Here is a 19,845-nt window from a genome sequence, read left to right as displayed (position 1 = left end):
TGCTCATTCCAATAGAAGCAGTGCAAGAATCACTTTCAACTCTGCCAGTAGCTACTGTTAATCTATTAGTCCTTGTATCCCCCCAAGCCAGCAGTTTTCTGACCCACCTAACACTGCCTCGATATCATCAGCAAATATTCTTGCACCCTTTCTATTTAAGTGTATCCCATCCTTGTAGAAGCAGTCTCTCCTGTTAACAAGTACAGACCAGGCTGAAAAAAATTCTACCCCTTGAGCCTTGCACAGTCTCTCCAGGGCCGAATTGATCGACAAGGCTCTCATCATATACTCCCTCCTATCGTGTCTGGGCAGAATTGCATACACTTTCAAATTCAACCCTAATTCACGGCTTTTTTTCAACAGTGACCTGTACTTGTTAAGTAATTCTGCCGGTCTCCTACTCTTAATATCATTAGTACCAACGTGTACAACTATATCACCTTTTGTGCCCTTAAAAGATGATATCCATTCTACAACGTCATCAACCTTTGCCTCTGGCAGACATACCCTGGTCCTGTTCCACCTATCCTTTTTACAAAGCATGTTCCCCGTTTCCCTGACAATAGAGTCACTAACAACTGCTAGTTCCTGTGGGACCAGCGCATTCTGCCTTGGGGGTTGCCGTTCATTCACAGCCAAAATTGGCTGTGAATGAACTTGAACCAGAGAAGGGACTATGGATTATTAAAGAAATGCCTCAAGATATTGAGGCTTTTATCTTGTGATAGAAAATATGACTTGACACTATCAAACATTTTGATCATTCTTCCCACTGCAACTAGCAAGGAAAGCCACTTCAGCCTCATACTTTCTAAAAGTTACTTGTATGCCACTTCAACAAAATTGCAGAAGGATTTCAGTGCCTCAACTCTAATAGTGAAAACATGAAACTGTTGAAACATTTTGTTTATAATTGATTCCACATCAATTGGCAACATATTTGCACTTGTTTGCAAAGCATTATGCACAATATGTACAGCACAGCCTACTCCCAAGATGTTCATTTTCATTTTCTTGCTTAACTTATGAAAGACATTATTCTTGCCTTTTCTCGCGATGCCACTGAAGTTGGTGTTGTTGCAGTTGTCACCACAAAATGCTATTATTATTATTAGCAATGGCCACGTGGTGCAAGGAAGCCTATGGCTTATGCTGCACCAGCCAAGTTATCTATTATCTTGTTGATTAATATATATTTCTCCAGTATGGACAGAATGTGATCCACTAATATCTCAGACTTTGCTCCTATGAGGTTTTGGAATTCCAACAATTTCACTTGTATTCCTTTCATAGGTATAAAATACCTCAGCAAAACTGGGATCAACTTCAGGCTTGAGTGATTTGATGAATCTACCATAACAGATACATATTTTGCCTCATGTAAGTCACTAATAACTTCGTATGAAGGTAGCTGTACAATCCACTGATCTAAACGAATGGTTATGCTTGATATTATGGAAAGCTAGCAATCCTTGAGCAGCGAGAAGTTTCTGTTCATTTACATCTTGTTGTTTTACCATGAAAGAGGTTAGTTTACGACTTGCACTTTTTTCTGCAATTGCTTCTTTTTAGCAGTGTGCTGTGCAATATATGAATGACCACCATATTCAATAGAAAATTCAGCTGTACAAATAGCGCCTAAAACTTTATCATTAAACATTGACTTTCAGTTAGGAAAGGGAATTCTTGTTTAAATGTATCCGTGAAACTACACTTTTGCTTGGGCATCTCATGATCTGTTGTCAACAAATTGAATTTATAATTAATTACTAGACTCTTCAAATAATATTACACAGTTTACGTCACCACCAACACATCGATACTTTGAAACACACCAAAGAAAATACTAGAATTCTTTCACACGTGTCTATCACATCGCCCATGCTACACACAAAATTCGATTCTTGACTCTTGTGTGCAGAAGAAAGAAAAGAAAAATGGGACGTGTTTAATAAAAAAAAGTGACATTTGGCGTCCTGTTTACATTTTCTCAGAACAATGTGATCAGTGGCTGAAAAAGGGGACAATCCCCATAAAAACAGGGGTGCCTCTGTAGCCAGGTGGGCAGGAGCAGCAGTGCGTAGCACACGCTTCTTTATTAGACCGGGGTTCGAGCCCATGCCCACCAAATACGGAGGATGCAGGAAGGTCAGGGAATGACCATCGCATATCCCGGAAGCAATATGGCCTTAGTTGCTAATGCTCCTAAAAACCAAATAACAAACAAACCCATAAAAACAGGACGTCTGTCACTCTACTCTAAGATTACTACTACTCATATGCTACTCGTATGTAGTACCTTGCATTTGTCAGTGTTAAACTTCAGTTATCACCTCTCATCCCATATGCCTCCAGATCTTCTTGCAGTAGCATATCCTGATTACTAACTTTTACCACCCTGCCAACCTTTGTATCATCTTCAGATTTTGATATAAGCCTGATATGCTTTCATCATTATCATTAACAAATATTGAAAACAGTTAGGGGTCCCTGGTACACTCCACTACCACTTGTGTTCAGTACTGGGCACTTTTCCAGTGCCCATTGATAACCACTCCATGTCTTCAGCCACTAAACCATCCCTTTATCCATAGCAGTAACTTGCCATACTGCTCCAGTTTTTACTGCAGTCTTTCATGTGAAATAGTATCAAAAACTTTTCTGAAATCTAATTATATGATATCAAAATTATTTTTTGCATCTAGTTCTTCATAGTAGCTAACCAGATTGATCAGACAAGATCCCCCTTTAACAAATTCATGCTGTGACTGCCATACCCCAGGGGCTCACATCTAGTGAGTATGGGCTTGGCACACCTAGGGTCCTGAGCTGGATACCATCATTCTTCTCTTTCTTGGTGATTTCCTTCTGCTTCTCTCTCTCAGGGTAACTCAGAAATTTTTTTTGGCTGGTGCAGCATGAGCCTCAGGCTTCCTTGCACCATATGGCTAATAATAATATAACTGCATTCCTGTTTATATGGTCCTATATCATTTATTTAACAACTGACTCCACTATTTTCCCTGGAACAGAGGTCATGTTTGCAGGTCTGTAATTGCTCACTTCACCCTTTGATCCCCTTTGTGAATTGGGAAACATTTGCACATTTCCAATACATAGGGACCACCCCTGATTCCAAGGATGCTCTCATAATTATGTAAAGGGTGTGCTTACCTCTTGCTGTTTGTTTGTGTATAGATCTTGTATAATTGGGTAGATCCCATCAGCACCAGTTACCTTATTTACTTTTAGATTCAACAATTTCTCCTCTACTTCTTGGTTATCACAAAATCATTTAGCTCTCAGTTAGAACTCTGTGTACTTCTGGTATTCCCATCTCTAAAAACTTCTTTGCAGGGGAATGTAAATACAAAATATTTATTCAATTTGTCACCAATCTGAATAGGATCATCAGTAGTTATGTCATTCATATACATGTGTAGTGGGCCAGTGTGATTCATCACATTCCTTGTAGTGTTAACATAAGCAAAAATTTTTCTGATACTTTTCTTTGCATTCTTAGCCAAATACTTTTCATAATCTTCTTCTTCCTTAGCTAGCCTAATCATCTTAGAGACTTGATTGCAGACTAGTTTGTACTTACTGTAGGTTTCTGCTTCCCCTATTAATTTGTAATCATTCCATGCATTTTTCTTCTCTGCCACTAATCTCATCAATTCATTTGACATTTATTTAGGTCTAAACCTGGAACAGTACCTCTTAGCTGGTATAAAAAGCTTAGTAGCTATTATTACTTCCCTGAATCCATTGAGAATTTGCTGTTGGTAACATCATCATTTGGTCTCACTAAAGAGAATTTAAAAATTGCCCACAACCACTGTAGTCACCAGTATGAAAGTAAAATCCCTTTCTTTTACTCTTGACATTAGTTATAACTTTAAGCAGCTCCCACAACAGTATATTATGATCACTGCCATCTAGTGGTTCCTTTATCTGGATATTCTTAATGCTCAAAGAGTCACTGCTGATAATTATATAATCAGATCAAGAGTATTGCTTTCTCTTGTTGCCTTACTAATATGCTAGTTTTGAAAACAAATCATCCAGTAAATCCAGAAAATCTTTTGTGTGTGTGTGTGTGTGAGAACAGCACAACTTTTAGTTGATACCTGGAGAGTTAAAATTGCGCTTATAAGATGTTCTGATTTACTGGCCAAATTTGTCTTTATAGTTGTGTGTTATTCTCATCCCAGTTGGTTGGCCTATGACATAATCCTATTCTCATTATTGTCTTCCCAGTGCCTATTTCACACCAAACTGACTCAACAATGCACTGGCCATCCACATCAACTGGGTGCACTGACTCTAAGCACTTCTTAACTAAGAGCATAACTCATCTCCCCCCACAGGTTGCATATTCTGTTTCTCACTGGGTAAGAGGTCAGATAGTCAACACAAACAGCATAATCCATCATTGCACCAGGCAAATACATTCACGAGGCAGACATGTTCACATGTGTCTTTATGACTTTTCAGCAAGTTTTCTTCCTTCTGAATTAATCAAGTTGTGTTATTAAATTTTACATTTTTAAAATATGTACAATGCTGGATTTATTAACGTGGACTTGTTGTTAAGCAGCTCTACTCATGTTTAGCATGGAAAATATTAGGCAAATACCTGGTATACACTTTCATTTTCTCCTTTTTGTGCAGTAGTGATATTAGAAGGTTTTGTGCCATTTGCACACTTCTAACAGGTCCTTTTAACTGATTAATTCTCCTAATTATTTTAAAACTACTTTTGGAAATGTGTAGCTTGCTTGATTAGTTTCTTTAATATTAGTATTATTCTCTCCAAATGTGTGTCAAAACACTACTTCCGGAAAAAATAAAATCCTTCCATTTTACAGGCAGGAGAAAATGTTATTTATTTTTCATTCAAAGTGTTATTTGACATAATGCTCCTTTAAATTGTTCTTTAAGTCATAATTATCACAGCATTTTGTTCTTGTGTGTGCTTGTCAATAATATTTCATACCAGTCAGTTTGTATACAAAATATGATAGCCCTGACTTACTGTTTCTTAAGAAGAAAGAATATATATAATTTGTTTGAAACTCATAAAACTGTTTCTTAAAATTTCAAATTCTAAAACAGTTAAATTCAAAAATGTTTTAGAAGTTTCAATTTTTAAATGTACAAAGGAATAAAAGTGAAGTCAGGGCTATCATATTTCAGTGTAAATTAGGTCTAGTTTACACTGAAGCATATATTGTGATTCTGAATAAAATGCACATTTTGAGAACCTATTTGCACATTAGTTTTTTCTGGCTGAAAGTAAAATTGTATTACAAATTTTCTGATTTCTAAAAGTTGATGGATTTGGAAAGAATGTTCTCATTCTTTTGCTTCTTGTGAATGTGTTTTCTCTGTTAGGAGGCAAAGTTTAAATTTTAGAAATTTGAAAAGACTTTTGTAATTATGTGTAATAAATATAGTAGTTACATGATTTTGTTTGTTAAGAATGCTGTAATAGCATTTTGTTTATATAATGATATTTTCATGTGTTAACACAATCAATTTAAAATAAGCAATAAATGCCTTTTCTGGAGTTTTGGGGCCTGTGTTGAAGTCTGACTTCATTTATTATGGATATTTAATGTCTAAACATCTAGGCCTTAATGATTATACATTTTACAAATTGCTCGATTGTGCTTCATAACATTAATAAATATTTACACCGTGTATATTTAAATTTGCTTTTGTTTCTGATAGTTCTCCTCAACATATAGGCAACAATAATAATTATTATATTTTATTACTTGTATGGCATGTATTTTGGTGAATATAATTGTTCTGAGCTACTTTTGCAATGTGTCTTGGATTTGAGATGGAAACAAGGTGTGATTTACATCTCATAATTTGAGGGTGCAACTTAAAAATCAAATTGAATATCTTCTACTAGATCAAACCTGAAAATAATGCATTGGTGGTGGGGGTGCATGTGTGTTGTTGGTATATGTGGGTAATTACCTTTTACCTTAAATTACCTTTGTTGAGGGATTGTGGGTCTATTTCTGTTATGTATCGGACATAATAAAAATTACCCCAATTTTAGATTATTTTTAATGCAATAAATGATTTTTCTGTTGTTTATTCATATTAATTATGATTTGGCTTAACATGAGAAAGTTTGATAAAGAAGTGTTTCATAAAATGGTTTTCTTTGTCTTTCTTTTTAAATACTCTCTGGCATATTTTGGTATATATGATTGTATGTTATAAGTCTATTTGATTACATGATATATTTTATAGAAATGCCTTTGGATTGGTTGTTTGGGCGTCGCAAGTCCCCTGAAGAAATGTTGCGACAAAACCAGAGAGCTCTGAATAAAGCTATGAGGGATTTAGATCGAGAGCGTGCTAAAATGGAACAACAGGAGAAGAAACTTATCAATGATATTAAAAAAATGGCTAAGGATGGTCAAATGGTAAAATATTTTTTTACAAGCTGTCTTAATCCCTTCACACTTTCATTTTTCCATGCAAACCTGGCTTAATCTGCAAAATCTTACATTTAGAAGTATTAAACTTTAGTTGCCTTTAGTGGGACTAGTTACAAACTAGACCTGCAATTAGTCTAAATCATTCTGGAGTAGTATAGCTTAGTTCTGGTTGCTAACCACCTTTCCTATGTGCAAATCATCAGAGAACTTTGACATCCCCCTCCCACATCAATATTATTAAGAAAGTTTATGAACAGAGGGCACCAGGAGACTGTCTCCTGAATTGATGAGATAAAATATAGGAGACCTGTCTCCTATATTTTAATCAACTTCTGATCTAAATAAGGATCTTACCAGTAATTCCAGTTTATATAATAGCTTTTCATGTGGCACCATAATAAAAGTTTTACTAATATCAAGATAAATAATGTTTAAGTTGTTTCTTGCATCTAATTGTTTTATGATTTCATCATAATAATTAATTAGGCAAGACTTCTTCATGAACTTGTGCTGTGATCCATTAAGGACACATCTTTCCATTGGTATGGTCCAGTATCATATCCTTAACCATGACTTTATGATCTTATTACAGAATAGTAAAAACTGCTAACAGTTTGAAACACATGCACACATAGTGAAGTGACAAACAACTTGTATTTTACTAAAATTAAGCTAAATTAAGGGAGACACTTGATACCATCATTAAACATACAGGGTGAGACATTCAGCATTGGATATCCAGTAATCAAACTAAATTGAACAGCTTTATTATGAATAAAGCAGGCAATAAATCTGATTTCCCAGATCTAGCACTTAATGGGAGCTTTATTTTGTTGCTGAATCAAAATTTGCAAGCATGCAGGGATGCCACAAAAAATCACATATAAAGAAATCTAAAACAGTCTTTCTTGACAAGCTAACGGCTATATTTTTTTTGTATTGGAAAGGCAATTTAGATGTTTTAACAGAACGAAGCACCATCACTATCTTATTACTCAACTTGTTCTACACAGGATGCACATGATTCAAAAATTGAAGAGGGACTTGTTGCCATGTCTTTCATATCCTAATTTAGCACTATCAGATTTCCACCTATTTTGGCTGCTGAAGAGTTTTTTTTTGGGGGGGGTTGAAAAAATGATGAGGTTATTGAAAGTGCAAAGCTGTACTAAGATACAACCGCAGATATTTTTTCTTTGAGTGTGATATCAAGGCCTTGAATGGGTTGAGCACGCTGAATTCTGATGGGATCCTTCCACTTGTTCAGATTACGAACCTAAGGGGGCATAAATTCAAATTAAGAAAGGACAGATGTAGAATAGATGTGCTGAAATTTGCCTTTAGCCAGCAGGTGGTTAATTGCTGGAACAAATTTCCATCTGTCATTGTGGAAGTTGATAGGTTGAATAAATTTAAGGAGGAACTGGATAGGCATTTGGAGGGAATAGTGTGTTTTTTTTTTTTTTTTTTTTTTGGCTGATGCTGCATAAGCTCATACACTTGCTTTCTTGCATCACATTCCTCTACTACTACTTTCTAAATTGTTAGTACAGGTGTACAGATGTTAAGGGAAGTTACATAGAAAAAAGTATAAGTTGGATTTGTATATCTTAAGTAAAAGTTTCAAATATAAATAAATTCCTGTTTGTACTTGAATACTTCTTGTATTATAATATTGATTTCTATCTAAAGCACTATTCATTAGAATAAGAATAATAATATTCTTAAACTGGAAAGGATTTTCCACTTATTTTAGTGACGACTATTTTATAGTTATGACTGCCATGACAGTATATATGATTTCTTTGTCAACTGATAGCGGAAAAATCGTTTCAAGGCTCCACGTGACTGTAGTAGAGTAGAGCATCATATTAGCAATTTTTAGTTTCCATAGTTTAATTAGTTTTGAACAAATAATGCTTCTTTAACTAAAGTAAGACTGCTAAACATGGAAAAAGTTCAGGACTCTGTAGGAAAAGTTTCTATTCTACCACAATGGCAACCATTCAGCATAGACAGGAGACATGTAATCAATTTAGATCATGTTTAAATTATTTAGGATGAAGCTCATAGAACCTCAGAAATTCTTAATGTTTTAATTTCTAAATTGATGTACTTCCAAATTTAATAAATTCAGCTAGAATACAGAGCTGTCTTTTTATTACCATTTTTTTGTTATCTTACCCAAATATATTCAAAATCAAATATGGCTATATTATTTTTTATTTTTTTTTGTTTTGTTTTGTTTTTTAGGATGCAGTGAAAATAATGGCAAAGGACTTGGTGAGAACACGTAGATATGTAAAAAAATTTATCTTAATGAGAGCCAATATTCAAGCAGTTGCTCTTAAAATTCAGACACTAAGATCACAGAATGCAATGGCTCAAGCTATGAAAGGAGTGACTAAAGCAATGCAAAGCATGAATAAACAGGTGAGCTTTTTTATTAATTGCCAGTAATTTATATTCTTATAAGTATAAATTTATATACTGCTAAATTAATAAACAGTTGTATGAGAACCTAAGTTAATAGCTAAGTGAAGAATGGAATAAGCAAATAATAATTAACCCTCCCCCCTCCAAAGTTGTAATATGGCTCATAGTTGTACATTAATAGCCACATGACAATTACTAATAAATATAATAGCTGATTCCAGAATACTTTCAACCAACAATCATTCAGTGAAGTAAGAAAATAAATTATACTTATTGGGCTGAAATGGGAGGAAATAGATTGAGAGAAATAACAAATGTATTTGGTTTATTTATTTGCAGTGTATTTCAACTAATGGTGTGTGACACTATTGGAGAAACTTTTTTGCAGTTGTTAGGGACTATGGAAAAGTTCATAGCCTCATATAGAAATAATGACAATAAAATTTTGGGTATAACCTTTGGTTATTTGGGCCTTTGTAAAATGAATGCAAAGTTTTATAGGTTGGTAATTTGAGTTTTGCTTGAGAACCTGTTTATCTTAGTGTTTTCTTTTTTCAGATAATAGACAAAATTGAACATCATCGGACACCTGCAGAAGAAAGGTTTAACACCAAAAGAAATCCATGCTGGCATGGTTCATATTTTTGGTATATCTGTTCCATCATATGCCACGGTGAAAAAATGTCTAGCAGAATTAAAATGGTGCTGGTTGGGGAGAGGGGATAGCACAGTCATAAAAAACGACCATCAGAGTAGGTGACCAACAACAGAAAACAGTTGTTACAAAGAAAACACTAATGAATAGATAATATGATGGCTGACTAGCAATTACTAATTCATGGAATACTGTAGCCTGCACTATTTTGAGCAATTTTTGTGAGTGATTTTTGTTAGATAACACTATCTATAATTTTGGCTCATGAGATAAAGTGCTTACAACTCCCAGGCAGGACGTTGCGATCCCTCATCTCGAGGGTTAAGACATCAGTTCCTCCCCCCCCCCAAATGCAGAGTAGAGTAGTCTACTGTATTTCCTGCCGTGACTGCGCTGGCTGCTATGTTGGGGAAACCAGCAGGAGACTCTGTAGTCATGTCTCTGAACACGAGAAAGCTATCCGTTTAGCGGACGTGGAGCACTCAGCCATTGCTGAGCACTTCTGGTCAACCCAGCATGACATCGAGCCATGCCGCGACATCATGATTATTGATTAGGCCTACCATTACCGTCACCACGTCTGGTTAGAATTGCTGCACATCTCATGCTACAGCGGCTCCTTTAACCGGAACAGAGGATGTCGTGTCCATCCCATTACTGAGATGACTATCCTCTTGGCTGACAAATGTTGGCATTTACAACGTTCCCATACATTACAGCTACAACTGCAAGCATTCCCTTCTAATAGCTAATTGTTACCTGCACTTGTAGCACATACATGTCGTTCTGTATATTTGTCCATTTAACAGTCACAACTGATGAAGGATGCCCTCATGTCCAAAAGCTGTGTATTACTTTCCTGTATTTTTACCTGTGCTTTTGTTCATAGTAAGCATTAAACGTATTTTTTACCTGCAACCTTTTATTTCCTTTCTTTCCATTTGGCTCTGTGCCACAATACTTTACTGAATATGAATCCAGAGCACATAGGACTTTTTGCTTATAAGTCTTTACTCTTGCTCCAGAGGGCTTTGAGAACACTGTGTTTAAGTTGTTCATCGTCTGCAAAATGGGTTCCGTGGAGTGCATCCTTCAGTGCACCGAAGAGGTGATAGTCGGAAGGTGCAAGATCTAGGCTATGAGAGAGGTGAGGAAGAACAGTGCACCCCATTTTTGCAATGGTTTCCATCGTGTGCAGACTGGTGTGGGGTCATGCGTTGCCACGGAGAAGAACCTCATTAAGGTTTTTGTCCGGTTGAACTCTACGGATGCAGAGTTCAATCTTTCAATGTTTTCCACATATCAATCTGAGTTGGTTGTTGGGCCACATTCCAAGAAGTCCACAAGCAAGACCCCATCTTTGTCCCAAAACACATTTGCCATGATTTTACTGACAGAAGGCTGTCTTTTGAACTTCTTGCACAGTGAATTTTGATGGTGTCACTCCATTGACTGTCTTTGTTTCAGGGTCGTAATGGTGGATCCAGGTTTTATCACCTGTGACTGTGCATGAAAGAAAACCTCTCTTTCACTCTCGTAGCCTGGAGAAGTTCTGTACAGATGACTTTCCGGGCTTTTTCTTTGCTCGTGTCAGCATTTTTGGGATCCACCAGGCCAAACCTTGTTGTAGCCTAGTTCCTTTATGATGGTTATCACATCAGGTTTCCCTATACCTTCTGCATTGCACAAATCTACACGTTGTGATGGAGCAGTTCTCTTTGATTGGTGCGTTGATCTGCTGTTGTTATGTTTTGTCACTGATGGTACTGACCAACCACTTTGGGGCTTGTCAACAATGTCACTTCCCCACTCTTAAAGTGTCTTGCCCAATGTCTAACTGTACTCACATCTATGCTGTTGTCACCATAAACATTTTTGAGATGCGTATGGATTTTGATAGGCGTCACTTCTTCCTTGGTAAGAAATTCAGTCACCACTCTTTGCTTGATACGTATATCCAGGGCTGCAGTGGAGGGTATATGTCGTATACCCTCTGGATTTTTTTTTTTTTTAGCTGAATAGCCTATACTTTCTGGTTTTTGAAAGACTTGAAAAAACAAATATTATTAAAATATTTACTGAAAATTTAAAAAATAAATTTATTAGAATTTGATTCTTAGGCAATACTTATAGTTTTATTATTTTTAATATATATGCTGTATATATAAGTAAGTAAATATGCTACACACACACACACACACACACACACACACACACACACACACACACACACACACACACATCCCTCTGGAATTTTATTAATAAGCCTGATGTGCACAGTATACACACTGCTTTTCATAACATTCATAGAGTATACCTTCTGCTAATTTTACAACTACAGCACTGCATATATCTGTAACGTCCACCATTTTGAACTATCCGTGTGTTGCACTCACAAGACCGATCACAGCACCACTCAGTATGGTGAAACAAAAAAAAATATATATATTTTTTTTTTTTTTTTGTAATTGTATTCCATATATAATTACAATAGTGGATAGCACTGCAAAGTACACAGTTTTAAGCAATTTCTAAGCTTCATTAAAAAATCAAAATGGTTTGCAAGATATATCATACACCCACTCTGAGTGTTTTTTTTTTTGGCATGCTTGCTTGAAGGTTAATGCATTTTATTAATGGCATGGAACTTTATATTTAGAAGGTTTGTTTTATTATTATATTTTTTTATGAACCCCCAAACACTAAAGGTATCTGTACCTATAGTACTTAGTATAATGCATGGGTTGAAAATTGAGAAGAGAATAAGATACTTATTGTTATTAGACTTGAATATCTGTACATTGTTATTTTCAGAAAATGTGTGTGAAGGGATGTTTAGGTTGTTCCAGAAAATGGAAGTTGAAGGGATAAATGAGGAAGAAGAAAAGTTGGTTCTGTGAGTACGAAGTAGGACAGTAAATAGATGTTGACAGGTTGTGGAATGTGTTAAAACTGATTTGGAAGAGAGAGAGGCTAATTTAGAAGAACAGTGCCCATAGAAATATCTACAGAAAAGGCATGCAGTAGAAACAGAAAGTCTGTGAGACAGAGAGTGGCGAGACTTTGTAAGAGATGGTTCATCAATTAACCTAACAGCCCTCTTTTGAATGGAGTTTAGAAGCCTGAAGGTTATGGGGGGCACTGTCCCAGATTTGGGAACAGTATTCCATGGTAGGGTGGATTTGAGATTTGTACAGCGTGAGTAGCTGTTTAGAAGAAAAGTAATGCTGAGGGCAAAAGAGAAAACCCAATTTTTTAGATGCAGGGAAAGCATTATTTGTGATGTGCTTATGCCAAGAGAGATTAAAAGTCAGGATAATTCCTAACAGATATGTGATCTTTTCTAGAAATCTAAATGTTGTTGAAGATAAGCATAGAAACAGAAGAATCCTTTTTTTTTTTTTTTTTTTTTTTTTGCTATATATGAGACAGGACTGAGTTTTAAAAGAATTTAAATTAAGTTATTATTTCCCCACTGGAGGATTACCTGGAGGTCATCATTTAAGGAATTGGTAGTGGATACTCGAGAAGTTGAAGCTGAAGTTGAATTGTGCAGGCCAAGGTTTCCCAAACTGAAAGGTGGAATGCAATGTACTGTCTTCAGCAAAACTGTGGATAAGATTTTTAGTCAGTGAAAGAACGTCATCATTATACAAGGGGAATAAAGTGGGAGAAAGAACTGAACCTTGGGGAACACCAGCATTAGTGGAGAAGTTAGACAGAGAGCTATCTACCATTACCTGCAGTGAGTGATCAGAAAGAAAACTGGATGACCAAATTAAAAAAACAGTTTAGAAAACCTGTATGCCAAACATGATCATTGAAATGTCAAGAGCAACTGTTTCAGTTTCACCAAGCTTTTACATTGAGTTTGTCCATAGATGGGTAACGTAAGACAATATCACCAATGGATTGACACTGATTGAATTCATATTTATGCCATTTATCAGATTGGGGGAGTTTCAAGACAGTTTAGTAGTTGGTGGTTAATGGATTTCTCCATTACTCTGGAAAGAGTAGAGGTAAGTGCATTGGGATGAAAATTGGATAGGTGGGATTTGTCAACTTTTTAGGAACTGGCTTTATATTTTTATTATTATTAGCATTATTAGTCATATGGTGCAAGGAAGCCTAAGGCTTATGCTGCACCAGCCAAAAAAAAAAAAAAAAAAAATTCTGAATTATCCTGAGAGAGAGAGAGAGAGAGAGAGAGAGAGAGAGAGAGAGAGAGAGAGAGAGAGAGAGAGAGAGAGAGAGAGAGAGAGAGAGAGCATATGAACAGATTTCCAAGCAGAAGGAAAAACATTAAGTTTAAAAGGGCAATATAGAGCAGGAGTAAGCTCAGGATCCCAAGTTTTTAGAACAAGTGGAGAATTATCATCAGGATCTGGCACTTTCTTGGCATCAAGATGGTTTAAAATTCTTTTGAAATCCTTCTGACAGAAGACCATAGGAGGCAATGAGTAGTGTACTGGAGTGTAGGCGGTGGTTTGCCAATATTTCAATACAAGAGTTAGAAGAAAAGTAGGATGCTGGTAAGTCAGCTTTATCTTTAGCTGAGGATGCCATAGAACCATCAAGTTTTAGTAGAGGTGAGAGTATAGATGGGCAAAAGTTGAGGCCAGTAGCTTTTGTAAGAGACTGGAATGCTTAGCTACCATTTGGACAAGAAGAAAGACTTGAGCAGACTAGTCTTTAGTCTGTTCAAAATCTAGTTTGGACTGATTAATAACTGCTTTACAGTTGTTGCGAGCTTTAGTGTGTGCAAAAAATTAATCTGGAGATTTGGATGTAAGCCAGTTGCATTATTCAACATTCTTATCTTGAACAGCTTAGCACATTTATTGGAAAACCAAAGTTTAGAGAAAGGATGAGAAAATTTAAGGTGGAGTGTGGAATGAAGGATTTCATCCCTATAAGAATAATTTTGCTGATATGATCTGAGCAAACATTGAGATCAAAATATTTAAAATAGTAATCCAACCAAGGAAAAGGAGGATAGAAATCTCACAGGTCATCGCATTTCACATTCTTGTAATGCCAAACATGAGACTGAGAATGGCCGTGAGAGAAAGATCCGTTAGAAAAGCGACCATCACCAAGTTGTGATCAGAGGTGCTTAGAGGACTGTAGATCACAACTTGGTGATAGTCTCCTGTCTGATAGACTTAACTTACCTCAACCATGTACTTTGAAGTTTTGTTCATGAGAAGCCCAAGTGTGTTGGATGTGTGGTTAAAATTGTCTGGTGTTCTGATAGGTAAATGAACAGTCTTTGCATGGTGATTAGTAATTACAAAAGCCTCAGCATCTTCACCAGCTAGGTTCATGTGGCTGGAACACTGAAGCCAGCTAGAGTTGTGAACATTAAAATTGCCAAGGAAACATTTCACTATTAGGAAAGCTGGAGAAAGTAGAGTTCTAACTGATTAGTAGAGGTAGTAGGTCATAGAGGCAATAGATAAATTTGATGGAATTGGGGGGGGGGGGGGATAGAGAGGTTTTAAGCCAAAGGAAAGGAATAAAGGAAGCAAATAATTAGGAAATCTGAGATTTGCAGTAGTTGAGGAACCAATAATTGGGATTCTGTCAGAAAATGTAAGTGGGGGTTGGTAGACTAAATGGAAACGTACACTATTGAGACTGGAACTGAGACTACATATATTTGGGAAATGAACACTAAAGTGTTTGGGGGTTTGTTCTATTAGTTTGACTATTCATAATGTAATATATTCAGTAGTAAAGTGTAATTAGAGGGTGGAGGGGGACATGTATGAATTAATGAGATTTTAGATATGGCATACACACTGCAAGGATATACCCAGATCTTTGACATAACATGGCCTCTACAATGCCCCCCCCCCCACATACACACAACTTGAACTCCTTCCAGTCACTATCTGGCAGAATAGAGACAGTGAGATTATATGCTATCTGGTCTGGTGGGCTATACATCAGATAACCTGTAAATACTGTTTTAGAGCTGTACCCTTGAGATGTAAGGAAGATTGGATCTTGCTGTGATGCCCATCACAATCTCAGACACCACCAACCATACTATGTGATGGAGGAATTATGGGTTGCTGGAGCTTTGCTCTGGAGACTAAATGGTTTTCACCAATTCAGGTCTCTAGTTATCAAATTGGTGGTGTTGCACTAGTGGATGAGAGTAATCTACCATCTAGTATTGCCTGGCCACCCCTTGACAGAGGAATACTATTCCTCTGTCAAGGGGTGGCATAAACACCACCCCTTGACAGTCACTTCTAGTATACTAGGTGCAGTATTTCAGGACTTGCACATGGGGTTATACCCAAGGTTACTAATATACCCACCATCACAAAGGTGCAATCAGAGGATTTAGTTGTCACAGAACAACCATCCTTCATTAAAATTCTGCCCACTTGACTTACAAGTGTTGCCTGAATTTCAGTTCCATCAGCATTTTAGACTTCCAGGTTACAGGCCCTAGCTTATCATACCTGGAAATATCTGTGACAAGCCTCAGTTTTTAAAACTGCAAAGTATGTTGCAGTAACATACTTTTTATAGCTAGTATTTCTGGGTCTGTTTGAGTAAATGTTTTATTTAATAATGCAGTATTTGTGGGAAGTTGCTTTATGCTGCTTTTAATTGTAACATTGTAGCTTTTAATTCAGTGTATCTTAGGCTTAAATGATTTGTTTCAGCATTTTAGATATTAATGATAAATTCTATTCCTTTAAGCTGAACCTTCCTCAAATACAAAAAATAATGCAAGAATTTGAAAAGCAAACAGAAATTATGGATATGAAAGAAGAGATGATGAATGATGCAATTGATGAAGCCATGGGAGATGAAGATGATGAGGAGGAAAGGTAAGAAATGGCATTTCTGTTGTTTTGCTGAAGATAATTCCTATGATTATTTCATTTGCCTTATGTTGTGCTAGCCCTTGTCTTCTAATTTCTCATACTTTTGCTCAAAGAGTCTTATATAATATGAGGTTTGAACCAATGGGAAACCTGAATAGATTTCAGGATTTTTTAATGTTTTGGCATTGGTTCATTCCACTAATGCTTGATGCATTTGTCATTAGCCCGAGAGGACTGAGGGTTTGCTTGATATGAGATAGTGTATTATCTGTTTTTGCATTATATGATACTCTTAAAAATTTGGCACTTTACAGTCTTTGAATTCCAACACATTTTACAATCTGAAAATATTAAGAAAGCAATCTGGCATCCATATCAATAATCACATTTGTCTTTAAGAATCCATTAAAAATGACATTTCTCTCTTTATAAGATGCATGCAGGACTGTCTTTTCCTTTAACCCCTTCCTGGAACATTTTTTTCTGGACAATGTGCTGTAATGGATCGACTTTTTTTATTTTACAGATTAAAAGTATGCATCATGCGAATGCTCATTGTATAGTTTTTTGTGTTTTTTATTAATTTTTTCGTAGAAAATATATGGGAGTAATTAACTCATTTGGGCTATCCCGAGTTATCTTGTGTATGCCAAAAAGTGTGCAAATTATACAGTTTTTTTAATAAATTAGTGCTTGAGCTTAAAAGAAAGGCAGAAAAAGTCTTCATTATATAAATAAATTTAAAAAATCAAGTGGAACGCACAAGCAGTAACCTCCCGCCACAAGCAGTAATCGCGAACTAACTACATTCTGACACACGGCCGCCACAAGTGGACAGGCGAAGTAAGCGTCGTTTAAGGGCAGCAGTTCAAGAGGGTGCCGAAATATTTTTCAATATTGTTTTTGTGAATTATTTTTGTGGTTCAGTATTCTGCATTTAGGACGGCAAATTATATTTTGCTTATTGGCAGCACAGGAACGCTCGCTACTGTTCTGACATTGCTGTACAATATAAGTAAAACGAAAGCCAGTCGTAAGAAAATCCTGAGAAAACTCTGGATTTACCTGCCTAATGCAAAATTAGCCAGATAAATGTCAGAGAAAATACGTTTCAGTCCTAAATTTGGAGGTATTATTGTTTGCTTCGGGTATTATTGTATCCCGAGTTATTTTGTGTAGTTCCAAATAACTTTTAAAACTAAAAACGAGATATCTTGGGATAATCCATGAAGCGGTTATCAGTTTTTGTAGCCAGCAGGATTTAAACTCCACTGATAATATAATGGTCTTAAGTCTCATAACAAAACACTTGTCGTTGCAATGAGTTGCCATAGTATTGCACTATTCAAAAAGGTGGCCTCATCAAAAGATTAATTGGCCATATGTTTAAAGGATGGAACTGCTATGATTTAGTTTCAGGATTAAACGTCCTTAATCAGATAGCAAGTGGTTTCTAGTAACAGTATCAGACAAAACAATTGTAAAGAAGTTGTTTGAAGTGAGCTGCCATGTGGTATATGAATTAGTTTTCAAAGTTGTAATATAGCTAAAGCTACCTGTTTTTATATGAGTGTTGCCACTCTTGATCACCTGTTATCTGATGAGGGACCTGAAACAGGCTGTCACAGCAGTCTCTGTCATCTCATCTTTTAAACAAATAGCTAATTAATTAACCTTTTTGTGAGGCAATCTGTTAGAAATTTGTACAGTACCAGGGCAGCTCATTAGAAAGGTATGTTTGTTCTGTTATGAAAATTAAGACCGTTGCATTGTCAGTGCAGTTTAAATCCTTCTGGCTACAGAAATGGATGAAAGGACTTTGCAAGATTTGCAGTCTTGTAAAGATAATTTTTTTGAGATCATTATATCTTTAGCTATATTATAACTTTCTTTTAGTGCTATCTCTTATTCAGTACACTTCATAATAGCATAATTAACTTGTAAATTATGGCATTCTCTCCATTCAGTTTTGGTCTTTGAATTTTTACAATTGGCATCATATTTTGGTGACTCCATTTATAAGATATTAGCATGTTATGATCAACCCATGCATAACTGTCACCGCTAATGCAAGGTTAATCTCAAGCTCTGAAGCTTATTTGGCTGCCATCTTTGAAGGTAATCAACGTTTCCTTTAAGAATTTCACTATCACTATAGAATTTCAGATCATGCATTTGTGTATTGTTTACCATCATCCAAAAATTTTGCATTGGCGAATGGATTTTACGAGGCCAAAAACATTTGGCCGTATAAAATTAATTTCAGCTACAAGTTTTAAGCATTTAATTTTATACTGAATGGATGGTATCTGCCAACATAACTTACTCCAACAGGCAGAATAAAGTACCAGAAGACAAATAGTTGTGTTAGTGCTGTGGATTAGTAGAGTTACTATTCAGATGAATTTCTGCAAATTCATCTTAATGGTAACTGAATATATGTAGCATTCAATTTTAGTTGAAGAATGAACTCTACTACTTTTATTTCATTTTTGTTTTCCTACTTCCATATCTTAATCTATGGTATTTGGTCACCTGTTAGACTGGTATGAATGTAGTCCCTAAAGCAAGACACTGAAGTAATTGTGACGTTGATAGTGGTTTAAGTAACTTACCCCAGCTTGCTGGATTTTTATCTATGATTGACATTAACTGTAATATATTTGTAAATTCTCATTTTCTTCTACAGTGAAGCCATTGTGTCACAAGTGTTAGATGAACTGGGTCTTCAGCTTACAGATCAGCTTACAGATTTGCCATCTACAGGTGGTTCGCTGAGTGTGACTACAAAGACTGCTGTACCTGCAGCAGCTGCTGTATCTGATGCTGATGCAGACTTACAAGCTCGTCTAGAGAACTTGCGCAGGGAATAAGGAATACCTCAAACACTTTCAAATTTTTCAGAATTGTACATAATATGTAAACAATTTTTTTTTACAGACTATGTTCTGTGTGATAGAAAAGCCATGTTATTGCTGACTGTTCTGTTTGGCATTTTTAGGAAATTTTATCATGAAGGGCATGAAGTTTATTTTGCTTAATATGCAAATGTTATATAATTAACTCATGTGATGCCTTGTTATACCACAATTATACATGTATTTATAATTATTACAATTAAAGCATTTGTATAGTTCACGCATGATTTTGTAGATAAAAATATGTATTAAGGATGTGTTAAATTGACCAATTTTTATTTGTATTAATTTGGGAACATAATTATTAAAAGTAAGCACACTGAAGTTATCTTTATGATACCAATAGATAAAGTAAATCTAGTAGTCTTATAATTTAAAATCATTTCCAGTTAAAATCATAATTCAAAATAGCCATTTTAACATTTCTCCTGCTTCCATCATAAGTTATATAAATGTGTAACAGTAAAAGATTTCTTGCTATGACTTTTTGTTTGTACTAAGTTCTTTAAGAGGCA

General features: G+C 35.7%; 1 protein-coding gene across 1 annotated transcript in view; it reads left to right on the top strand.

Moving 5' to 3' along the window:
* Positions 1-19,584, top strand: part of Vps2 (vacuolar protein sorting 2) — a 35,186-nt gene extending 15,602 nt beyond the window's left edge. Inside the window, exons 2-5 of the mRNA XM_090380030.1 lie at positions 6,277-6,452; positions 8,721-8,900; positions 16,285-16,415; positions 19,102-19,584. Coding sequence (XP_090236156.1) covers positions 6,279-6,452; positions 8,721-8,900; positions 16,285-16,415; positions 19,102-19,285 — 669 coding nt within the window. The 5' untranslated portion in view covers positions 6,277-6,278 and the 3' untranslated portion in view covers positions 19,286-19,584. The remainder of the gene's footprint in view (positions 1-6,276; positions 6,453-8,720; positions 8,901-16,284; positions 16,416-19,101) is intronic.
* The last annotated feature ends 261 nt before the right edge of the window (positions 19,585-19,845 follow it).

Source organism: Mastigoproctus giganteus, chromosome 8 (genome assembly GCF_048544385.1).
Source record: "Mastigoproctus giganteus isolate SK-2022 chromosome 8, ASM4854438v1, whole genome shotgun sequence".
NCBI classification, from domain to species: Eukaryota; Metazoa; Arthropoda; class Arachnida; order Uropygi; family Thelyphonidae; genus Mastigoproctus; species Mastigoproctus giganteus.
Note: the sequence above shows the minus strand (reverse complement) of the source record. Positions and strands in the feature narration are given on the sequence as shown.